Source organism: Xyrauchen texanus, chromosome 39 (assembly GCF_025860055.1).
Source record: "Xyrauchen texanus isolate HMW12.3.18 chromosome 39, RBS_HiC_50CHRs, whole genome shotgun sequence".
Lineage (NCBI taxonomy): Eukaryota > Metazoa > Chordata > Actinopteri > Cypriniformes > Catostomidae > Xyrauchen > Xyrauchen texanus.
In genome coordinates, this window is record NC_068314.1 from 11,169,083 (window position 1) to 11,195,033 (window position 25,951).

A 25,951-nucleotide genomic window follows, 5' to 3' on the forward strand; every position below is an offset into this window, starting at 1 on the left:
AGTGTTACCATTTTCAGTTGCCTTTTCTCTTAAACATTAGGTTATGCAGAAAAAATGCGATTTAAATAATTTATCTTGTTTAAATATATACATGTTTTTTTTCTTTCTATATTTCTTTCTTTTTTTACAATATCCAACAATTTTCCGGTCTACACTCCAGTCCAATAGATGGCCCCACTACGCACCAGAAAAAAAGAAGCTCTATGCTGACATACATTCCCGGTCTCCCCCGGAAACACACCATGGAAGCCTCCAGTTAGCTTAGCTTGGCCTTGCCTCACCGATTTATGTTTATTAAAAAAAAATAAGGGTTAAACATTAAACAGTGTTTTAATTATGTTATAATCAGAGCGCGCTCAGTTATACTTACTATAGGTAAAAAGCAATGCCTGAATGATTGTTTTAATTGCCAAATGTGTTGCCGTATTTGAAAATAGCTGTCGTTGATCAAAAAAGTAAAACAATGAACTCATTGTATGATTGACTGTGAAAACCGATAACTCATATACTATGTTTTAAAAGTTTTAATAATAACTTAAATAGGTTAAATTGAAACGTTTAAAATTATTTTGTGTTTACGTGTGTGTTCATTCTCTCTTTTTTTTTTTAGTTCATTCTTCATGATTGAAGTCGGGATATTTGAGCGTTAAACAGCTTATCAGGAGATCATGGAGAAAGGTGAGACATAATGAACCTGCGTTTGACATGAATTAATTAACAGAAGAGCAAAAAAGTGTGTCAAGTGATACAGTCATTAAACAAAAAAGTACTGTGGTGATATCGTCACCAACTCGGGTTTCGGTCCAAGCAATGAAACCAAGTATGAGAGCACCCTTTTTATGGTGGATTTTTATATTTAAATGTTGAAAGTTTAGATCAAGGGTTAAACATTCAAATATATAGCCTATTTGAATGTGTACCAAGTAAGTTTTTGTCAAAGATAAAAGTTTTACACATAAATACATTAATACAGTTTCGTTTTGTACTTATCTTAGTAAGGCGGTCAAATTTTTTTTTTGAAATTCGAATATTTGTCGAATTTTAGATGTGCATTACAATTTTGGGTGTGTGCCATATAGGACTGTCGTGATTATTAAGTAATTGTCTGATCGCGTTTTTTTGAGACAACCGCGATTATTTGGCATTCAAATTCCAATCACATAATGCTCAAATAAGGGAATTTTAAGCGATAATACTGTTCAAATGACAAGAACGGCTGGTTTGTGTGTCATTCAGTTGAACTCCGAGTGTCATGCCGCAGACATCAACCAGATCATGTACGGAAGAGAGCGTGAAGCGTTCTGATGCGCGCACTTTCACCAGAGGCTCGCGCCAAACTCCTGCGAAAATAAAAACTATTATCAAAGTATAAACTTTGATATAGTGAACGCAAAGTGCTCCAGTTTCGCTTTAATCGTGTAATGGCAAATGTTCCTGGTTCAGACGAGCTGTTGACACGCAATGACAAAGAGGAGATGCACGCTTACTCTATTTCTGTGGAGTAATAAAATGAAACAATCTCAAAGGTTTTGCTTAATGAAAAATAAGGGCTTGTGGGTTTAATATTCAGATCAGTAAAATAACGTGTGAAAGTGAAGAAATTAGGAAATATTTGACTAATGCGTAATAGAATATAAATAGTATAAAATGTATATATAAAAACGTTTATTTAAAAAAGTATAAAATATGAGTTCGAAAAACAAGTGTCAATTTAAAGTTAACCAAAACAAAAGTTGACCAAAAAGACATATTTTAATTATTTAGAAATATTTTGATATTTAAAGCATTATTTAAAAGCATTTTATTTTAAAGCCTTAAAAAGAAATTGTAGTTTGTCCCTATTTAATTATTTGATTTATACATTTCATGTTAAATATGTAAAGATTACTACTTAATGTGTATGAAGAACACATGCGGAACAAAACCATTATATTTGCAATTATTTATTCAAATTTGTAGTAATGTTTAAGTGAAAATTGGAATTGAGTTTCTCAGCCCTGTTGTCTGCTCTACAGCTTGGTATGTCTCTTTGACGTCGTTTTGACTTGTCACTTAGACATTGGTTATATCGCTGTGATATGGCTTTAAAGGTTCAATATCCACCTAGGCAAGTCTTACAGCTGAATTGTTTTTTATTCTGGAGGTCTTCTGAATAGTTGCTGGGGTGTTTGTGATCTGTTGTGATTGCTCATGTGATGGGTTGTAGATGTTAAAGCAGGCATCACGTCTGCTGTATCTGCTGCAGCATCAGTCGGGCCGATGGTCTCGCAGAGCAGATCAGAGAATGAGGAGACCAACGCAGTGAAGAGAACAGCTGGCCAGGCCTTCAGCGGAGCCGGACTGATTCCCAAACGCAGAAGCTCCTCCAGGTGACGACACTGCACTATTTATTGTTTGGTCCACTGTGGTCATTTACCCATCAGTGTTTGAAATTCATAGGTTTCTTTATATAATTTTATAGATCCATAAAGAGAAAGAAGTTTGATGACGAGCTGGTTGAGAGCAGTCTGGCTAAATCTACCAGTCGTTTCAAAGGTCAGCCAGTCATTGAGCCAATCAGATGTCCTGTGGGTGACTTCACGTCCAGTGACAAGAAGAAGGTAATAGAGATTATCATTTTATATTACATTCTGCTGACTGTTTGATATAAATATTATTAATATACAAATGCTGAGCGGAGGTGTTTTTAACTTTTATGGCTCCGATATACTTCCAAAGAAGTTCTTATTCTTCATTCAGGAGTAAAAAGGAGTTCTAAACGACTGAGGTATATTATTTCCGAACATTCAGACACCCGCCACACAGATGTGGGAGGCGTTTAGAAGTACAATAAAAAATGAGGACGCTCAGTAAAAGCTAACTAATGTGACATTACAATTTTATATAAATTTATACCTCATTCTGTGACTAGAATTCACATGAGGTCAGTAAAAGTTGTTTTAACCAGTCAATGATGATGATTTAAAGTAATGATACTGATACTATATGAGTGTAGAAAAGTGTTAATGTGCAGAATAAAGACAAAAGAAAAAGAGGCGTTACATTGGACAGATGTTTGAATGGCTTTTGCTGCAGATGGCTCATGAGTGAATGGGCACTTGAGAGTATTTGAGAAGATTTGATTCCTTTTAGTTTTTTTTTTTTTATTATTATTTAAAACAAAAAACAAAAATCGCATGACATGCGAGACGGAAAATGTCTCTAAGCGAACGATCTTACAGATGTAGGTAAATTTGCTCCAGCTTGCTAATAACGCTACACGCCGGTGTTGCTGTTGACTGATTTTTACTGACTGAACAACATAAACAGAATGAGCTGTCAGCATCGAGGTAGGTGGAGCTCTAGGTCACATCTACCAATGACATGGACCAATGGCTGTAAGAATGTTGTTAGCAACCTGTCAGAAGTTTTCCTAAAAGGATGCCCCAGCGAGCTGTTACGAACCACTGAAATTATGCAAAAACACTTTTTTTGGCCGGATTTTGTTCTAAATGACGTCACACCCAACAAAATCAAAGAACGAATGGAAGTATATTGAGGCCTTTAAAGGAATATTCTGGATTCAATACAAATTAAGCTCAATCGACAGCATTTGTGAACATGTTGACTACCACAAAAATGTATTTTGACCCATCCCTCCTTTTCTTAAAAAAATCTGTTACAGTAAGGCATTACAATGGAAGTGAATGTGGCCAAATTTTGGAGGGTTTAAAGGCAGAAATGTGAAGCTTTTAATTTTCTTAAAGCACTTGCATTAAATTGAAACCAAATTTAAACAACTTTACAGCTGAAATAATACATGAGATGTAATAGAAGAATTAAAACTCATGTATTATTTGAGCTGTAAATTAGTTTAAATAAAGTCGATATAGGGTTTAAGTTTTGTTGACATTGCATCATCATGGCAACAAAGTAGGTGTGGTGGAAGCGGTAATAACTTAACACAGAAAAGGTGAGCACGTGATTTTATCACACTAAAATCATGTTAACACACCTTGTTTGTCTTGTGGCTTTACTTTTAAAACAGTGAGTATTTTAACTGGCGTTTTTCCTGATGCCTAGTGGCGCCATCTACTGGACTGGAGTGTAGAGCCCAAATAAACTCAGCAAAAAAGAAATGTTCCTTTTTCAGGACACTGTGTTTTAAAGATAATTTTGTAAAAATCCAAATAACTTTACAGATCTTTATTGTAAAGGGTTTAAACAATGTTTTCCATGCTTGTTCAATGAACCATTAACAATTAATGTAATCGCACCTGTGGAAGGTTGTTAAGACACTAACAGCTTATAGATAATATGCAATTAAGCTCACAGTTATAAAAACTTGGGACACTCAAGAGACCTTTCTACTGACTCTTAAAAACAATAAAAGCAAGGTGCCAAGGGTCCTTGCTCATCTGCGTGAACGAGCCTTAGGCATGCTGCATGGAGACATGAGGACAGCAGATGTGGCCAGGACAATAAATCACAATGTCCGTACTGTGAGACGCCTAAGACAGCGCTATTGGGAGACAGGATGGACAGCTGATCATCCTCGCAGTGGCAGACCACGTGTAACAACACCTGCACAGGATCGGTACATCCGAATATCACACCTGCTGGACAGGTACTGGATGGCAACAACAACTGCCTGAGTTACACCAGGAATGCACAATCCATTCATCGGTGCTCAGACTGTCTGTCCGGAATAGGCTGATAGAGGCTGACCTGAGGGTTTGTAGGCCTGCTGTAAGGCAGGTCCTTACCAGACATCACTGGCAACAACGTCGCCTATGGACACAAACCCATCTTTGATGGACCAGATAGAACTGGCAAAAAGTGCTCTTCACTGACGAGTTGCGGTTTTGTCTCACCAGGGATGATAGTCGGACTCGTGTTTATCGTCCAAGCAATGAGTGTTACACGAGGCATGTACTCTGGAGCATGATCGATTTGGAGGTGGAGGGTACATCATGGTCTGGGGCGGTGTGTCACAACAACATCAGACTGAGCTTGTTGTCATTGCAGGCTATCTCAATGCTGTGCGTTACAGGGAAGACATTCTCACTCGTGTGGTACCCTCCCTTCATGCTCATCCTGACATGACCCTCCAGCATGACAATGCCACCAGCCATACTGCTCGTTCTGTGCATGATTCCCTGCATGACAGGATTGTCAGTTTTCTGTCATGGCCAGTGAGGAGCCCGGATCTCAATACAATTAAGCACGTCTGGGACCTAGTCTAGGCAACTAGTCTAAAAAGTAATAAGCCTTCAGAAAACCGTAAAAATAAAAAAAAAGAAATATTATGCAACCCATTTAAAATATGTAATCTATTCCAAATCTGATGCTAAATTCTGCTGAAAATAGCCATAAATCTGCAATGTGCTTGCCTTGCATTATTATCATTGTACTTAAATATATAACATGATATGCATTCATTGAATCAACATGTGTATAGTGAATACAGACATATTTATTGAAAACAATTGTATGAACATTGCAGGGCCAATAGAGCAACCCTAATAGCCTGTTCTTAACGGAATTCAATAAGTTACTTAACATATTTAAACAGTCAGGACATTGTTGAAAATAATTAATTGGAAATACAAATCTATGAGAAAAAAAAATGCACTAAAAAGTTGTGCATATTTCATGATGTGCATTAGCCATTGATCTAATGACAGCTGTTAGGTTAAGAATGTTAACCAATAACAGTTACAATGTAAAGAAAAAAGTATGCCTGTGAGAAATGTACAATAAACCTGATGTATTCAAAACCTGATGTGCACACAGAATAAAAGGTAATTAAATCTGTTAAGCAGTCAGAAGAAAGCACTTTGTTGAAAATAGCCTTCTTAATCAGCAGGGTAAAAAATAGCATACCTAGCCTAAAATTAGTCCACTTTTAGACTACTTAAACTGACACATCAACACGGTCTTGTGAAAGATGGGACCTGACTCACCTGAGGTCATTATCCTGCTCTTGGAAAAATCCCGCTAAGTGGAAAAATAACTTACAAGCACGCATAGATTAAAGAAGACTCAAATGTGACAATATATTGTGACTTGCAAGCCAACATTTCGTAAATCCACTTTCCGCACCACCACCAAAAAGATTTCTATAGCTACTTTGCTCTTCTTGAGAGAGGACATTTTCCTGCGCACGCAGCGAGTGAGAGAGTGAAGAAGCACACACAGCCTGAGATGAAATTAAACTTTGTATCTGCTCCAGATATCCACTTTTTTTTTTAAAATAGTATATGTATTATGATTTATATTTAAAATGTGGAAAATTAACATGACAGAAAAAGCGCAGCCTTTGGAAAAATATAAAGCAAAATGTAAATTTGGAAAAATATTGAACATTTTAATGGGAAAAAATATTAACCGACTAGTAATTCCAGTGTCGACTAGCAGCATCAGTACCCTTTGGTCAACTAGTCTTGCAGAACCCGAATTTAGACCTTATTTGGCTCTAAATTACACCATTCATTTTCATATAAAATAAGCATCTTCACTTCAATAAAAACCTTCATTTCAGCAAATTTAAAAAGTGCCAAAACATCAAAATATGTCATGCATTGGGGGTTTCTATATATATATATATATATATATATATGTATTTATTGACATTACAAAAACAATTATTTGTCATATTGTAGCATTGTTTTTAAACCACTTGGGTTGAAATGTCAGATGTTGCAATGATGCTGCAATATGCTGTCAATCTCTTAAATGTTTCAGATGATGTTGATCTTCAAATATAGTGATTTGCCCAACTGCACATGTTTGTGTGATGTTTAGGTTTAGAATTTGGAAATAAAAAATGTCATTAGCCTGATATGAAATCAATGGAAGATGAGAGATCACTAATATGTGTTCTGCATTGTAAATGTTTTATACTATCACCCCTTCATTTATTTATGGTTATGTTCTGCATTATGACTGATTTATTGATTTTTATTTGGAATTTTTTTTAGATTCTGTATTTTAGTATTTCCCATTAATTTCCAATGGTGGGTCAGTTATGGCTCGAAGAACACAAGAGTTGCTCTTTATTTTATAGACCACTTAGACTTCAATCAAGTCCAGAATTTGTGTGTGCGTTCAGATAGAAAGTGGAGTAAAAGTCACCAAGTCCTGTACAACTCAGATAATGGATACAAATTTTATTAATGAAACAATATGAAAACAGGTCAAACATGACCAGAGGATTACTTGAGGGTTAAGTGTGGTGGTATTATTGGTTATTATTGTAACTTTGCTCTAACCCATAATAAATAATGCATTAGTTTTTAGTAAAATGCTGTCAGATGTGGATGTATAAATTGTGGCTATTACACTTTTATATATATATATATATATATATATATATATATATATATATATATATATATATATGCACTCACCCACCTATAGGACTATTAGGAACACCTGTTCAATTTCTCATTAATGCAATTATCTAATCAACCAATCACATGGCAGTTGCTTCAATGCATTTAGGGGTGTGGTCCTGGTCAAGACAATCTACTGAACTCCAAACTGAATGTCAGAATGGGAAAGAAAGGTGATTTAAGCAATTTTGAGCGTGGCATGGTTGTTGGTGCCAGACGGGCCGGTCTGAGTATTTCACAATCTGCTCAGTTACTGGGATTTTCACGCACAACCATTTCTAGGGTTTACAAAGAATGGTGTGAAAAGGGAAAAACATCCAGTATGCGGCAGTCCTGTGGGCGAAAATGCCTTGTTGATGCTAGAGGTCAGAGGAGAATGGGCCGACTGATTCAAGCTGATAGAAGAGCAACTTTGCCTGAAATAACCACTCGTTACAAGGTATGCAGCAAAGCATTTGTGAAGCCACAACACGCACAACCTTGAGGCGGATGGGCTACAATAGCAGAAGACCCCACCGGGTACCACTCATCTCCACTACAAATAGGAAAAAGAGGCTACAATTTGCAAGAGCTCACCAAAATTGGACAGTTGAAGACTGGAAAAATGTTGCCTGGTCTGATGAGTCTCGATTTCTGTTGAGACATTCAGATGGTAGAGTCAGAATTTGGCGTAAACAGAATGAGAACATGGATCCATCATGCCTTGTTACCACTGTGCAGGCTGGTGGTGGTGGTGTAATGGTGTGGGGGATGTGTTCTTGGCACACTTTAGGCCCCTTAGTGCCAATTGGGCATCGTTTAAATGCCAAGGCCTACCTGAGCATTGTTTCTGACCATGTCCATCCCTTTATGGCCACCATGTACCCATCCTCTGATGGCTACTTCCAGCAGGATAATGCACCATGTCCTATCCTATCAATATGGGCCAACATTTCTAAAGAATGCTTTCAGCACCTTGTTGAATCAATGCCACGTAGAATTAAGGCAGTTCTGAAGGCGAAAGGGGGTCAAACACAGTGTTAGTATGGTGTTCCTAATAATCCTTTAGGTGAGTGTGTGTGTGTGTGTGTGTGTGTGTATATATATATATATATATATATATATATATATATCTTAATACATTTTGTAAGCAATATCACACAAGCAAGAGTGTGATATGGCCCTACGTCAGCACTGCTGTGATTTGGCCTGGCCGAGTTCCTGCAGCCAAATCACAGCAGTGCTGATGTGGCAGAGTGCCTGCGTCCAAATCAGAGCAGTGCTGATGTAGGGCCATATTGCATGATTGCGAGTGTGACATTGCTTATATACAACAGTTCAATGAACAAGTCAATTTAAAAAAAAAAAAATTTAAAACCGAGCCTTAATCCGGAAGTTGTCAGTTTAAAGCGGTTTAAGGCTATTTCCTATGTATTGGTAATACCAGCGATCACGGAGCACTGTTGTATGTAAACAATGACTAACGGATTCACTACGTCACCAACTGGCTCATAATACACACAAAAATGATCTTTTGCCACCACCTTCTGGCTAACTTATGTAATTTCAAAAATAAAGACAGTAACTCCTAACAGATCTGCACTGCTCTTACATTTTAATTTAGAACAGCATGAACACAAGCGGAGTGATAAACACACACAGTGAAGCGTCTGATTGCTGATGGTGTCAGACCATCAGTACACATGGAATGTCTGTCGTCCAATCAGATTCGAGGACCAGAACTAACTGTGGTGTGTGTGTGTGTGTATATATATATATATATATATATATATATATATATATATATATATATATATATTATATAATTATAATTTTTTTCAATCTTCAGGGCTTAAAGTCTGGCAGCTCTTTTTCTCCTCATCTCTCTATGGTGATCACACCTTCATCAATGTCCAAACGAATAAAGAAGAACAAACAGCCGTTGCAGATCACAAAAGACCTGGGCCGTTGGAAACCCACTGATGACCTGCTGCTTATAAACGCTGTATTGCAGGTCAGCTTCCTTTAGTCAGCTTTTCTGCTTAGTTGAATTGTTTATTGTCTTTTAACATGTCTTTATAAATTGTACAAAAAGCAGATTATGCATAAATTGAGACAGAAACCATCAAAACATAATCAGCAAAATTCATACAATGGTCTATAATTACCTGGCAGTAGAGTAGTTTATTGTGAAAATTATTATTGTTCATAAAGTAATTATTTATTGAATCTGAATTTTTTTAATTGTAATTTACTGTCTTACATTGTTTTTACATCTGTCATGCCTAACAACACCCGTTAAAGAGTTAGTTCATCCAAAAATGAAAATGAAAAGGCTCTCATCATTTACTCAAACTAAACTTTTTAGAAGAACCTCTACTCTGTTGGATCATACAATGCAATGGATGGGGATAAGCACTTTCAAGCTGACTTCAAGACAATCATAGTAAAAGTAATCCATACAACTCCAGTGGATAAATTAATTCCAATGGGTGTTAATGAGTGGACCGAGTTGGCATGTTCACACAAGAACTGACATGATACAACCAGAAGTGCAGCTTGTTTTGTTTGCAAAAGAATGCTGTTCAGAAGTTTAAATAGTTTTGCTTTTATTTGAACATGCCAGCACGCTTATATCACTTAAGAGGCAGTGTAAACTCATTCTTCTCATGGACGAGCTGTTTCAGCTCTTGTGATTGGTCACATATTCATTGACCCCACCCAACACAGTTTGCCTGCTCTCTCGCATCTGAATTTACAAGTGCACAAGTGAGTTTTGCTACAGGTTTATTGCAGAGGTTGTTGCAAATGTCAAGTTGGGAAGATTTGTAGTTGCAGTGGCAGATTTGAGAGGTTGTAACTGCAGATTTGTGGTTCTAAAGGGAAAGTAAATTTGTAATATGTGAATGCCATTTTACACAATGCCATTTGTCTACAACATTTAATTAAAAACACAGGTTTTTGATTATTGTCTGTGTGCAGATTGCAACATTTAACTTTTGTTTTTTTGTTTTACAAGTATTCACATCATTGCTGTGAGTGTAAATTTCAGCTTACGAATAAAAATATTTATTGTTAAAGTTCTCAAATTCAGATCTACAAGGTCTTGAGTTTTGCAACAGATTTACCTTCATCTCTACAGCAGCCAATAGAATCATACATAGGAAAATATAAAAATTGGTTACCCAGATAGAGATGGGTATCAATAGCCACCAGACAATATTTGGAGTCTTCAAGGACAAACTCTATAGCATCACAAACAGTTAAAAAATTAACTTTTCTTTTGTGTGTAAATGTTTAACTCTTTGGCCTGAAACCTGAGAACTTTGGATACAGCGCCACGTATAGTTAAAAATCTGGCTTGATTTTTCTCTTTTATAAACCAGTGAGCATTTGCAATATAAAATCAGCAAAAGAATAAACCACCTCTCAATTTCAACTGCTTCTATTTTCAGCAAACTTATATGTGTAATATTTGTATGAACATAAAAAAATTCAACAACTAGGACAAACTGAACAAGTTTCACAAATAAAATGGAATAATGTGTCCCTGAACAGGGGGTGGGGGTAACAGTCAGTATCTGGTGTGGGCACCAGCTGCATTAAGTACTGCATTGCATCTCCTCCTCATGAACTTTACCAGATTTGCTAGTTCTTGCTGTGAGATGTTACCCCACTCTTCCACCAAGGCACTTGCGAGTTCCCGGACATTTCTGGGGGGAATGGCCCTAGCCCTCACCCTCCAATCCAACAGTTCCCAGACATGCTCCATGGGATTGAGATCCGGGCTCTTTGCTGGCCATGGTCGAACACTGACATTTCCTGTCTTGCAGGAGATCATGCACAGAATGAGCATTATGGCTGGTGGCATTGTCATGCTGGAGGGTCATGTCAGGACGAGCCTGCAGGAAGGGTACCATATGTGGGAGAAGGATGTCTTCCTGTAACGCACAGCGTTGAGATCGCCTGCAATGACAGCAAGCTCAGTCCGATGATGCTGTTACATTGCCCCAGACCATGACGGACACTCTGCCTACAAATCGACAGTACAGGCCTTGGTGTAATGCTCATTCCTTCGACAATAAACGCAAGTCCAACCATCTCCCCTGGTTAGACAAAACTGAGACTCTTTAGTGAAGAGCACGTTTGCCAGTCTTGTCTGGTCCAGCGAAGGTGGGTTTTTGCCCATAGGTGGTGATGTTGCCGGTGATGTCTGGTAAGGACCTGCCTACAAGCCCTCAGTCCAGCCTCTCTCAGCCTATTGCGGACAGTCTGAGCACTGATGGATGGGATTGTGCGTTCCTGGTGTATCTCGGGCAGTTGTTGTTGCTGCCATATTTTCCTGTCCCGCAGGTGTGCTATTCGGATGTACCGATCCTGTGCAGTTGTTGTTACACTTGGTCTGCCACTGCGAGGACGATCAGCTGTCCTTCCTGTCTCCCTGTAGCGCTGTCTTAGGCGTCTCAAAGTAAGGACATGCCTCCATGCAGCATGACTAAGGCACGTTTACACAGATGAGCAGGGACCCTGGGCATCTTTCTATTGATGTTTTTCAGTGTCAGTAGTAAGGTCTCTTTAGTGTCCTAGGTTTTTATAACTGTGACCTTAATTGACTACCGTCTGCAAGCTGTTAGTGTCTTAACAACTGTTCCACAGCTGCATGTTCGTTAATTGTTTATGGTTCATTGAACAAGCATGGAAAACATTGTTTATACCCTTTACAATGAAGATCTGAAAAGTTATTTACATTTTTACAAAATTATCTTAAAAATTCAGTGTCCTTTATTTGCCGAGTTTACATCTTATTAGGGGTCGACCAATATGTTTTTTTTCCAGTCTGATAACAATTTTTAGTAATCAAGGAGACGGTAACCAATGTTTGGGATCGATATACATTTGCAGTAAAAATGAGTTTGTGTCAAAATTTACACTAACACAAATTCCAACACAAAATGTCCTTTAAATGCCTTTGAACATGTGTTTAAAGAAATACTGCAAAACAGAACATTTCAATATTGTCTTTTGAAAAATACTGGAAAACAACATATTACATTATTATATATATATATATATATATATATATATATATATATATATATGTAATTTTTTTCAAGAATAAAGTGGAGGGAGCTCCTAGCAGCATTTCATTTGAACTGAAATTTAAATATATAAAAATAATGAACTAAACGGCTCATAACAGAATGTTATGTATTAACATGATAGCAGACGAGAATCAATGTTATTGGAGTTAACACTCTTCATATAGCTTGCAGGCTAATCAAGTCATGTCAATCATTTTTATTTGTATAGTGCTTTTCACTACACGCATCGTTTCAATGAAGCTTTACAGAAAATCATGCATTAACAGAAAATGAAATGGTAATATCTATGAAGTGGTAGTCATCATTGTGTAGTTTAATTAAATAAATTACTATGTGGTAAGCTGAAGGCGACTGTGGCAAGGAACACAAAACTCGTTCCCTTCTGGCTAACCAGCATAAATATAATGCCTATATAGTTATTTATTTGCAGTTCATGTCATAGTTTAAAATTAGTAACATTTATCACATGTGAATCCCTCACTGCTGACAGAAGAAGCTATAGTAAACATGTGGTATGCAATGTAAAAAGAAATAACATGAGCGGTGCCATAAATTTCAGCAAATGTTTGTTGTTGTTGTTCTTGTGCGGCGAGGGTTTGAGATTGATGTGGTTCCATTAGGGTTGCAACGATATGAGATTTTCACGGTACGATAAACGTTTCAGAAAATTTCACGGTATACGGTATTATACAATTAGTATTATCAGTGAAAACAGAAGGGTTATTTATTTATTTTTGAGCAAACACTTTATTATAATTGAAACTTGAAACCATTTATTTTATTGTAGTTATGTGTAAAAAAAAGTCTCCCTTTTGAAAATAAAATAAATAGAAAAAATAGGAAAGCTAACAGAATTATAAACATGATAAAAAATAGCATGTAACTATAACATGTTATATAACTAAAGCATGTTAGTTTACATGTTAAATTAACTACTAAACGAAAAATAACATCAGCTGTGTGAGCTTTTGAAGTAATGTCCAGATTATTAACAGTTAATATATACTGTAGGTGCACGACAGCGCAGCCAGACTGCTCCTGTCTGTACTTTTAACTCAGTGGTTCTCAACTGGTTTTGCTTCAGGACGCAGATTTTACATTGCACATCAAGTGTCGACCTGCCATAGATTAAACATAACCTGTATTTAATATATCCTGGGTTGCATTTCCTTTTATGTTGCATAGTTTTGTTCATGGTTTTCCAGTACAAGGACATGCATCTAGTGACAATATTTTTGTTGATGTCAACAACAAAATCTACAGGAATTTGTCTCTCCCCCATATTTACTTATATGAGCCCATTATTATCCCTTTGTTAACTATTACATATTTATACACGTATTACACAGAAGGCTCCTCGTTACCATGGTTATGTCAGTGTGCTAGTCTTAAATAATAGTAATAATAATAATAAATTAATGTATTTATGAAAAATACATACTAGCTGAAACACATCTTGAAACTTTAACTACAACTGCCACTGTTAATATAAAATGAGGTCTAATAGATTCTACCTTTTAGATTATTTCAAATGAAACTATAACATTTTGTCAAAATATAACAGTTGCTTTTACTCATGTAAAAGATTAGCAAATGTACATGGTATGATAACTGTCAATTTTCAAACCATGGTATACCGTGAAACCGGTATACCGCTGCAACCCTAGGTTCCACGTGGTTCCTGATCTGCAGTGAAACATGAATTAGAACTATTATGTCAGATGTGAAGGGGGAGGAGAATTTATGCATGTGTCAGGTGGTTTGACACAAAATATTTCCAGATAGAATCCACCTGTGCATACTTTCACAAGCCTCCTCATTAAGCTTCCTCTGTCCTCATTCAATGTTTTTTCAGATAAACATGCACTATATCAGGGGTTTTCAAATTGGGTTAAAGTGAGCCTCGCCCTAGAGGACAGCCATGAAGCCATGTACCCCCCCACAACCACTAATTAGGTTATTATTATTGGTACTTCTAGGCTACTGCAAAACGACTACATTTTCTTTTTATTAAGCTATCCACATTCCATTTTTAATTCAGTTTCATTTTGAGATTGAAATGTTTTGAAAAAATATAACCTAACACGTTTGTCTTTTTAAAATATATTGTGAACACACTTTGCAACACATTTTTACCACATTCAAGCAGTTGGGAAACTTAAATTAGCCTTCTGAACAGAATCCTCCACAGTCAAAAAACTAAACAAAGAATTCTCAACAGCCCTATACAAAAAGATCCAACAAAATCAGACATAGAACGAAATCAGCACGATGGACAGCTCTATTTAAGATCACTGAACAAATAACCTTTGATGGTCAAATAACTAAACTGGAAACATGTTCATTAACTACTAAAGTTATCTCAACTGAATAAGAGCTTTTTTTGAGATTTTAGGCTAATTAATCCAATTAAACTTTGAAACATCAACATCAGATATGAAATGACATCAGCAAGATGGACAACGCTGTATTGTCTCAGAATCAAATGCATAAAAATCACTTCCATATAGGCCTACGTTAAGCAAAAAAATGTTTACAAATCCAATAGCCGATTTTGCCTCTTCATTTTTATCATGCATACATCATTGGGAACAATGAGTCCGACTTTTTGATGTGCACAGGTGATAGATGCGGGGCTGCACGGTAGAAAGGAATAAACGTAAATCATCCTCCACCTGCAGCCTTGATCGGTAATTTGCTTTTCAGCAGGGTCAAAGCGTAAATCCCGCTTTCACATAAGTGGAGAGGGGAGTAAGGGGATGAGGACTTTCATAGCCTTTCGAGAGAGATGGGGAAACTCAGTCAATACAAAGCAATCCATTTTGCAACACGTATATGCATAACACGCACTTTAACACGCAAGCTAGCAGGACAGATGTGTATAGAATGAACCGTTATCATGTTCATACACATTTTTACCAATCAATTTCTATGACTGAGGCGAATTTGCATGACCATACATTTCCTAAAACATCTATGTACACATGCCAAATAAGAAAAATCCATGTTAAAATTTACCACAGCTTATCTTAACTAAAATGAATGACAAATGACAAGCTATGTGGTTTACTTGAAAATAAACATTATTTAAATAACACTCACTGACACCAGAATGACTGTAAAATAATATAATGTGTCAAACCCTGAGAACTTCACTGTGTAACCTTCATAAACATAAATGACTCAGAGGGACAAGAGAGAAAAAGGAAATAAAAGTGTCCAGTAACACTGACATTAACTTAATTAAGATTAAAACAGCATACTTTAATGCTGTGGAGGCACGTTAGGTCCCAATGCAAGATAACTCCTATGAAAAAAATGCTTTTAGGGTAAATGCGCAACCGATTATGTCATGCAAAAATGCATGCACACGTCATTTTCGTGTCCTGTACTCTGCAAAACAGTTTTCACATTAACACATTTTCAGACTAAACTGCCAGATTTAAACCCCCTGCTTTTGCTCCGGTACACTGATGTGACTCTTGACAGAAAGATCAAGGGACACCAGTGACAACCAGTGCAGGTTTTCTCATGTTTTCCATTAAAAACAGGAGAATGTATGTGATACTTAGACTTTTAATGATTGCTCATCAAGAAGTGAATAATAATGCTGCTCAGACTCACAAGCACACATCCCCACAAGCTTAATTAACATGGCAAGTTATTACATACAAACATAATATATATATTCAAACAATAATGTAAATATGAAATTGACTAATTCCTTGTAAACTATACATATGAACTTGAGCAATCGTGAGCAAACTTTTCTGCTGTTAATGAGGTGCCAAATGGGACACCGCATGGCGCTACGCATATTCACAATCTACTCAGTTTACACAGCAATGCATTTTGCTTACTGCTGGTCCGCGGTGGCTCTGAGTAGCGCTTATTCACGTATCTCCGCGATCACGCCAAACTTGAAAAATTAATAGCATACATGTACTGCTGAAAATATGTTTTTTTGAAAATTTCATTACTTTTCCAAAACATTCAGTGTTAACTTGTTTTTCCATGACTTTTCCAGGTCTGGAAAACACAATTTCTATATTCCATGACATTTCCAGGATTTTCATGACCGTATGAACCCACGCTGCGCCTCCCCTGGGGCTCTCTGGCGCCCCCCCAGGGGAGGTGCACATCACCAATTGAAAACCTCTGCACTAGATGAATGTCTTTTTGCTGTGTTTTTAGATGCCATTAAAAACATGTCTCAAGACACCTGTGTTCTGTCTTATTCATTGCGCTGCATCTTGCTTTTTTTAGTGCAAGAACACATTTGGTCTGAACCAGGATCAGAAAATAATAGGGACACAGGGCAAAAATGCCATTTGAAGGTGACAAAAATGACCTCAAAATTTAAAATGTGGGGGCAAAAAAAAAAAATATATATTTTTATTCTAGACCTAGTATTTACGTATCACATGAAATTATTTGATGTTCGTTTAAATGTACAGCTCTGGAAAAAACAACTATAAATGATCAGTTTCTCTGGATTAACTTTTATTAGGTATGTGTTTTTGTAAAATGAACATTTGTTTTATGTGTTTATATAAAGAACTGACAACATTTCTCATGCGTTGATATTCAGACCACAGATCTGACGTCAGTTCATCTGGGAGTGAAATTCAGCTGTCGTTTCACATTGCGAGAGATTCAGGAGCGCTGGTACGCTCTGCTGTATGACCCTATCATTTCAAAGTAAGTTTCTGAACATATCACACTTTAATAATTTAAACAATATAAGAAATTGACTCCGGCCATGCAAGACATTTTCTATTAATTTAGGGTTGAATAGCTGAACATTCTTATGAATTGTATGTTCTCTCATTTTGTCAGGTTGGCATGGCAGGCAATGAGACTGCTGCATCCAGAGGCCATCGCTGCTATTCAGAGTAAAGCTCTGTTTAGTCAGGCAGAGGAAGCCCTGCTTGCCAAGATCACCTCTGTGAGACAAGCATTCATAAAAAAAAATCAAGCAAGCATTAAATGGCCAAAAGTATTTGGACGCCCAAACTCCACAAACGGTGTGCTTGTTTAGAACTTAATTTAAAAACTATGGCAATTAATAGGGAGTTGGCTCTCCGTTTGTTGCTATAACAGCTTTCACTCTTCTGGGAAGCTTCCACTAGATGTTGTAACTGTGCATTTAGGATTAAATTTAAGTCATCTTTACATAGCCGAGTGCTTGCTCAAAATTCTGTGTAAAGACGCAGTGCCGCATAAAAGACAGACTAAATTATGACAGCTCTGACCCACCTCAGACCCTGGTCTCTAAGGCAGTTCTGATGCTGCTTTGGTTCTGTGTAATGAAACGCAGCATCAGAGCAGCCTTAAAAGTTTTAGTTGTCATGATCGAGCATATATTTCATTATTTAGTTTCATATTTTAAAGTGTGATTTCATATTTCTGTGTCATAATTGAATGTTTAAAAAAATTTATCTCATAAGATTATTTTTGAAATTGTAATTGCGGTGTAAATTTATTTATGCCACCTCTGAGCTGCATTAATCTATGTAAATACACCTAAATGCCACTTCAGATGCAGCTTTTGTGCCACCCTTGCAGTGTAAAGATGGCTTAAGATTTGTCTTCCCTAGAAGGAAAAGCCAGAACATTATCAGAAGTAGTTCATTAAAAGGTGGTGTTCCTATACTTTTGGCCATGTAGTGTTACTGTAGAGGAAGTTTATTTCATTTTACTAAAAATATCTCTCTTATGTGTATGTAAATAGAGCAGTCAGCCTAAGCTGGAGGTTTTTCAGGATCTTCTGAACAAACACTTGAGTGTGTTTTACCCATCACGCACTGCTAAGAGTCTGCTGGTGCACTGGCAGCTACTCAAGCAGTATTATTTACTGGAGGATCAGAGCGGTAAATGCTACTGAAGTCATTTTATAACTACACTCTGAAGTTTCTCAACATGTTTTTAACTGTCATTTAATCAACACATCTGATTGGATTGTAGTTCAACCTCTGCCGAAAGGAGAACAGGTGCTAAACTTCTCTGATGCTGAGCAGGTCATTGATGAAGCCAAACTGAAGTATGTACACTGTTCTCAATGTTTTCTGTGTGTGGTATGATAATTTTAATGTTTGAAAAATGTTTACATTTTCATCAACTGTTTGGACATTTTGACAAAACTTTTCAGTAGGGATGGGAAGATATATCGAATTTCGATATATAGCAAATCAAGAAAAATTACTAACCATATCGAAGGCAAAACTCGATTTCTTTGAAATTTTAAAGATTGTTTTCAGTCCATGTGATCATAAATGAAATGACCCGTCAAACATCATTATCTCTCTATCGCTTGATTTTACCCCTGCTGCACTTTCTTTCTACACTGTTTACTGAGTTCACACACGTTTCTTGAAGTGCCTAAAGTGCTTGAATTTAGCTCTTAGAAATTTAAGTACTGAAATACCTAGAAAGTCAAGAAAAGTAAATTAGTAATAATTGTATTTAGAACCCAGTGAGCAAGCCGAAGGCAACTGTTTCAAGGAAAACAAAACTCCATAAGATGTTGATTAATGGAGAAAACCAGGCTCACTGTGAGGGCCAGTTCTCCTCTGCCTAAACAGCATGAATATAATGCCAGAATTAGTTATTTAAGTGCAGTGCAAGTCATGGTTTAAAATTAGTAAACTAAGTAAGTGTTAGGGGCCAGTGTTTAAACAAAGATTTAGTTTGAACTGTAAGAGTAATGACTAATGTCTTAGAAGTTTATCCTGGATTACCTGCAGAAGTTCACATAGATGCATTGTCCTTTTGATAGTTGGCTGATGAATGCTTTTGTTGACAATTAATTGATAGTCTATGTATTCCATTTTAAGAGTGTAGTCCATCATTAGACCAAGGAAATTCAGGTAAAGATCAGTGAGGTGAATTGCAGTTCAACCGGCAGGTCATTTGGGTGAGGTCTATACTATGTCCAAGGTTCAGGCAGTGGCATATGAAGGATCCTTTGTCTTATGGTTGGAGTTGGCATCAGTTCATCCTCTAAAGTCCATCGAAATAGACTGAAGTGATGTCTGGCTGGCACTGGCTGCTTTTAGTTGTCACGTAGAAGAGGAGTCTGACACAAAGCAGGAATGGAGTTGGATCTGGCCCGGCTCTGGTAACCCAGATATGAATCCCGAGGTTGAGACAGAAACAAATAGAATAATATTAGCGTAGATGCCATAAAATGTTTTACAGAGTATGCTTGGCTAAATTAGGTGAGTCTTTAGTCTAGACTTAAACTGAGTGAGTGTTTCTACGTCCCGAACAGCGTTAAGTGATTGAGCCGAAAATGATCTACCTCCTATTAACATTAGCGATCGTAATGAATGTGATGGAATATAATGTGTTAGAAGGTCACTTAAGTACTGCAGAGCTAGACCATTCAAAGCTTTGTACGTAGTTAAAATGTTATAATACGAAATTGAACAGGTAGCCAATGTAACAACGATATAATGGGTATAATATGATCATATTTCTTGGTTCTAGTCAGCACTCTGGGTGCTGCATTTTGAACCAATTCAAGTTTATTTATTGAACTTGCAGGACATCCTCCCAGTAATGCATTTCAATAATCTAATTTTAGCAGTATTACTTAGGTGGAAGAATGCTGTTCTAAAACATTGGAAATGTGTTTTTCAAATACAGATTGGTGTCAAATATAACACCTAAGTTCTTCATTGTAGAAGACGTTGTAACAGTACATCCATCGAGAGTCAGATTATATTTTTTTATAGGGTTTAGTCCAATAATTAGTAGGGATGGGCATTTTTGTCAATTTCTTATTTATATCATTGATAGGTCTAAAAAAAAAAAAAGAGTACTCGGGAGTGCTGCCCATCATGGAGATAATTAAAATATTTGAAGATTGTTACGAAAATAAATGTTGGCAAATAATGTCTTGAAAACATGTCTATGAAAACATGAACGTATGTCTATAAAATATAACATTGCTTATGCTGCATCAATGTTATCAAAAAAAGAAACATCTGGAATAGAATAGATGCATGAGGTGAAGCTGAAGAATAAATGAACACCAGTAAACTGAAGCCCCTTCTATGACACATCCTATGAGATTTACATTTATGCATTTGGCAGACGCTTTTATCCAAAGCAACTTACAGTGCACTTATTACAGGGACAATCCCCCCGGAGCAACTTGGATTAAGTGTCTTGCTCAAGGACACAATGGTGGTGGCTGTGGGGATTGAACCAGTGACCTTCTGATTACCAGTTATGTGGTTTAGTCCACTACGCCACCACCAATCCAGACATCAGACATCCTATTGCCAGTTTTTCAAAAGGTTTAATCCGGATAAAATTGATCCGGATTTAGTAATCTTTTTTTTTGCGATCCGTGATCACGTAATCCAGTTTACTTTTGAGCCAGTTTTTCAAAGCAACATCGGATTGGATCAATCTGATCCGGATAGGAACTTTTCAGGATCACCAAATCTGGATAACCAGTGCTCAAACAGGATAGGAAATCACAATGTAGAACTATAGATATGTAAAGAGCAACAAGTAGAATAGCCAGTGTGGGGTCAATATAAGTTTATTTTTATTTGAAATGAAAACACACACATTTAAAAAAACTAAAAACAAGAAAAACCCCACCCCATCCTCTTCCAGCAGGCCGCTCATCTGAGACCTACAACACAAACACTGTACATTGAGGATATTTATAACAAGTTTCAAATATAGATGTATTGAATTAAAAAAAGACTTAATGTCAAATACTCCACAATAATTTCAGACTTCCTCATCTGATGTGGAGAGACCAGCTTGTCTGAGCGTAGCCTTTAGGAGGTGGATCTCAAGTCTGGCCTTGGTTTGCTGCAGTTTGGTCAGAGTCAGTTGTTCCTCTGCCAGACGAAGCTGTGCTTCTGCCCTTTCAGTCTCTTTTTGCAGAAGTGCCTTGTAATCATCATCTTTGTTTGATGAAGGGCGCTTCAAGCCTTTCCTCTGAGATCCTGTGGCAACTACCACTGGCTCAACCAATGAGGATCCAGCTTCTTCCACAGGAACAGAGCTGAGATTCAATATAAATACGCTCTCTGGAGCAGCCTCAGGAGGAACTGGCAGATTCTCCTCCTCCTCCTCAATCCAAGGCTCGCCATCCCCTACAACACCTTGAATACCATGGAGAGCTTGCGACTTCTCACCTCCAATGATGTCGAGGACCACATCTGTGTAATCCCCCCTCTTAAATGGCTTGTTGCCTGTTTGTGGGTTTTTGGCTTCAGCATGGTCCTTTGTTGCCCTGGCCTTAAGATTCTTCCACCGCAATTTGATTTGGTCTGTGGTCCTCCTCTGGCCAGACCCTATGGCATTCACATTTTCTGTGATTAAAATCCAAACATCATTTTTCTTTTTGTTGGTATCCTTAGCAGAATTAAGACGTCTATTGTTCCATAATGGCACCGAACACCCTCTAGTAGTGCATTGGTTTCAGCAGCAGTGAAGTTACAGCTTCTTGAGTCCATGGTTCCGTTGCTTTACTATAGTGAACATTGTTCATCAATTATAGGCCTTGGGTCCAATTGCCTCAATTGAACACAAGCCAAAACTGATCAGTTGTTATAGGTGTGTTTGAAAAGACCAACTACACAGCCATATAAATCAGCCTTTCTCAGAGGATTCACAGAGAGACAGTGAAATGGCAGGTGTTGTCCACCGCCACCACCACTTTGCCAGGAGAGGATACCATCAAAGGGTGTATGTTGAACGTACCAAGCCACTGGAGCAATACACCACTGAGGAGCAGTATGTCCAGTTTCAGCTTTGGGAAGGCTGATATAGAGTACCTTGTGAACCTTCTCAGGCCAAAACTTCAACACAGAACCCAAAGGAGTCACGGTCTGTCTGTGGAAGACCAGATCCTCATTGCTCTCCGATTTTATGCATGTGGGACTTTCTATCAAGTTGTTGGTGACTATATGGGAGTGGTGAAATCAGCTGTGTGTGATGTGGTGAGAGATGTGTCAATCGCACTGGCCAGCCTGGTCAATGAATTTGTTTCTTTTCCAAAGGACAACCAGATTGCCCAGGCCAAGCGCAGCTTTTTCTTTTGGGGAATATGCCCAATACTATTGGAGCAATCGACTACACACATGTGCATATACAAGCACCTCGTGAGAATGAATGGGAGTTTATAAATAGAAAGGGGAGGCACAGCATCAATGTCCAACTTGTGTGTGATGCTGACCTCATCATCACCAACTGCGTTGTCAAGTGGCCTGGGTCTGTCCATGATGCACGCATCCTGAGGGAGAGCGTCTATATAGAGACCTCCAAACCAACCGACCGGATGGCATAATATTAGGAGACAGTGCCTACCCACTCCTACCATGGCTGATGACTCCTTTTCTAACAGCAAATACACCGGCGCAGGCACGCTTCAACACTGCTCATTGCAGAGCAAGATGTGCAATTGAGAGTTTAAATGGAGTTCTTAAGAGGCGCTTTGCATGCCTTAACTACCTGAGAGCGGAACCACAGAAAGCATGCAACATAACCCTTGCCTGTATTGTCCTGCACAACATCGCTACTAAGCGCAATGTCCCTCTCTGTGCTGACAATGATGCACCTGAGCCCCTTGGAGTCCCTAAACAACCTCCTGCATTCTGCCAGAACGAGCAAACAGGACGTGCAACAAGGGACGCAATAGTTAGACACTATTTCTGATTTGGATTTGTTTTGGATTTCAAAAATCAGTGATTGCCATTCTTTGCATTTTTTTGGTTATTCTGTAATCATTGCATGCATCACTAATAAATATTCTAAACACAAAAATATTTTCGATTGTGATGAATATATATATCAATTAGTGACAGAATAAAATATATTGTTTTTGGTTAATTTTGACAGCTGTTTGGGGGATTATTTTATGAGGCCAAACTCTTTCTATTTTGCTGTAGGCCTATACTGAAAGGCCTACCTAATCACTGTAGCCGGATGAACAAATAAAATTAAAACCTTATGAATAAATAGGATATCTTGTAAGATACTGCATGATCCAAATATAGTATTATTTGATACATTTTTAAAGTTTTCATTACATTTTGGGCATGAAATCCACGCTGAATCCACCCTTCTGATGGGATCAGTTTAATCCAGATTTTTTGGATCAAAGTGATCCAAATCCTACAAAAAAGTTCTGAAAAAACCCAAACTAAAGGTTTGATCCAGATCAAAACCAAGATTGGATTACGTGATCTAATCCGATTATGTAATCCGTTTTTTCTTTTGAAAAACCCATTTTCAAGATTTGATCCAATCCGTTATCCAAAATCCTAGTGGATTACTTTTGAAAAACCGGGCCCTAGATACACAACATAAACGTAACATTACAACTTGTATCTGAGGATAAGGATGCAAATGCCATTACGTGCTATAGCCAGAGAGTGTATATCCCGTTGTGGATGCGCTCTTCTAACAGCGCGATGAAACACGGGTAAGCAAAGCAAAAAGAATGGTGTTCTCATATGTTATGTATATTGCTGATTACCTTACAGTATTTTCATCTACTTTATTAAGTGATTGCTGACATCGCCTATATAATGGCTAAAATTACGGCATTTTAGTCAGAGTAAAACTGACTTAAATTACTAAACAACACATGATGATTATTGATGAATTATGAATAAAATTGAAAGGATATTTTCATCACAAGATAAAAACTATGACAAAAAAAATGCTATTTCTGTTATACTAAACCTTAATTCTGCATTCGTTGTTGTAAGTTAAAGTAGAGCCAATACATTTGTTTCATTATATATTATTTTATATAGGCATTTAATTTATTTAATATTAGTCTCTGTGTTTTTATTATCAAATGAGATTTCATAATGAACAAACAGGATTGCTTTTAGGCTACTTTATTCAACTGTAATTTTTAAATAAAACGTTGTCTTCGATATTACTTTAGCAGCATATTTCAACTGTGCGTTTGAAAAAACAACAAAAACGAACAGCTTAGTTTTTATTTTCAAAGCTAAAGAATAAAGGCTTAACAAGTGTAACCAAACGACTGCTAACGGTAAATAAAGCAGAGACGGAATGATCTATAAAACTCAAAACAAAAACATCCTGTATATTTACCATGACTTATGAAACTTAAACATAGGCTATACAGCCTACATATTTTTGTTCAAAAAGAGAAGTCATCTACGTGCATAAATGGAGGCGTGTGCGGAGTCTATTCGCAATTAGGCCAGCGGTGGAAAAAACGTGCTCCGCTGGAACCGATGTTGCAGGACCAGCGAAGTACCACTGGACAAGGATGCTTAGCTTTTTATAAACCAATTCTCATTTACCTTCCACCACAGTAAAGGATCCTGGTTTACGGAGATGCATGGCTCACTGAAGTAGCTTTCGATTTCAGAGTCCTCCGTAATCTTCACCAAAAAGAGTGTCGAGAGCCGTAATTGCTGCTCGATCAGGCTGAGAGTCACTTTGTGTGGGTGTGACAGAATTTGTAACTGTGTGGTAAAGAAAAAACTGCGTCGTAGCTCTGTCTCAAGAAACCTCAGATGTTTGTGTCTTGGATCCAATGTTGCCGCAATCAGAGGTAGAGCCACTTTCTCAGCATCATCGCAACAGTGACTATGCGCCGTCTCTAATACTGAACTATGTATTTCCCATTCAGCAATGTATTGGCAAGTTAGTGTTATATAGGATTCTGTGGTCAGCGAGGTCCATGAGTCCGTAGTGATAGCCATCTTCTCTGTCTTTGACAGTCTGTCTTTCAGTGAAGCAGTGTTTTCATATAAATCATCTATTCTTCCCTTGACTGTTTTGTGCGATGGGACATTATACTGGGGCTCAATTTAATGCTTCAAATCTTTAAACCCTTCTCATTTGATGAAACTAATGGGCAGCAAATCTTTCACTACCATTTCGGTGATTAGTTGTGTAATCTTTTCAGCTCTGGCTGCGTTGCATTTCTGTCTGACGGTAAAAGATGCGATGCTCGTCTGAGTTGCCTCCTTTGGTATCGCAAATCATTTTATGTACAAATACTTGATGATAACACATTGTACTTGTGGCAGATTTGTGTTACAGCTTGGTGCTGCACATCTTGCATTGAACTGTATTTTCATCTATTTTTTCCGAAGTGAATCCAGACATCGCTACACAACTGTGAAGCCATGTTTCTCTCTGTTCTTCGGTCTGGACTTTGGACCGCATACTCTGGCAAAACTAACCAATAAGAGCTCAAGGTGCCGCCCAAAATTTTGCTATAACCTATCAGAAAAAAAGATAAATGTATTTTTTTAAGCTCACACGATCATTGTTTTTATGATCAATCGTCTCTGTCACAGAGTATTCGAGTACAATTGCCCATCCCTAATAATTAGTACCTCTGAATTGATTAGAAGGACATTTATCACCATCCAATCCTTGATTTCATCGAAACACTGCTAATTTGGAGAATTGTTAAATTTTTGGGGGTTTCGAAGAAAGTTGGATATCGTCGGCATAACAGTG

General features: G+C 37.4%; 1 protein-coding gene across 2 annotated transcripts in view; it reads left to right on the forward strand.

The window, feature by feature from the left end:
* The first annotated feature begins 230 nt into the window (after positions 1-230).
* The window catches only part of mcrs1 (microspherule protein 1), a 47,688-nt gene continuing 21,967 nt past the window's right edge, over positions 231-25,951 (forward strand). Inside the window, exons 1-9 of one of the 2 annotated variants that reach the window (XM_052111659.1) lie at positions 231-375; positions 611-678; positions 2,207-2,369; positions 2,462-2,600; positions 9,205-9,369; positions 17,049-17,158; positions 17,297-17,405; positions 18,192-18,330; positions 18,425-18,500. In XM_052111659.1, the coding sequence (XP_051967619.1) occupies positions 669-678; positions 2,207-2,369; positions 2,462-2,600; positions 9,205-9,369; positions 17,049-17,158; positions 17,297-17,405; positions 18,192-18,330; positions 18,425-18,500 (911 nt within the window). In that variant the 5' untranslated portion in view covers positions 231-375; positions 611-668. The remainder of the gene's footprint in view (positions 376-610; positions 679-2,206; positions 2,370-2,461; positions 2,601-9,204; positions 9,370-17,048; positions 17,159-17,296; positions 17,406-18,191; positions 18,331-18,424; positions 18,501-25,951) is intronic. The other variant, XM_052111660.1, reaches the window with a different exon arrangement.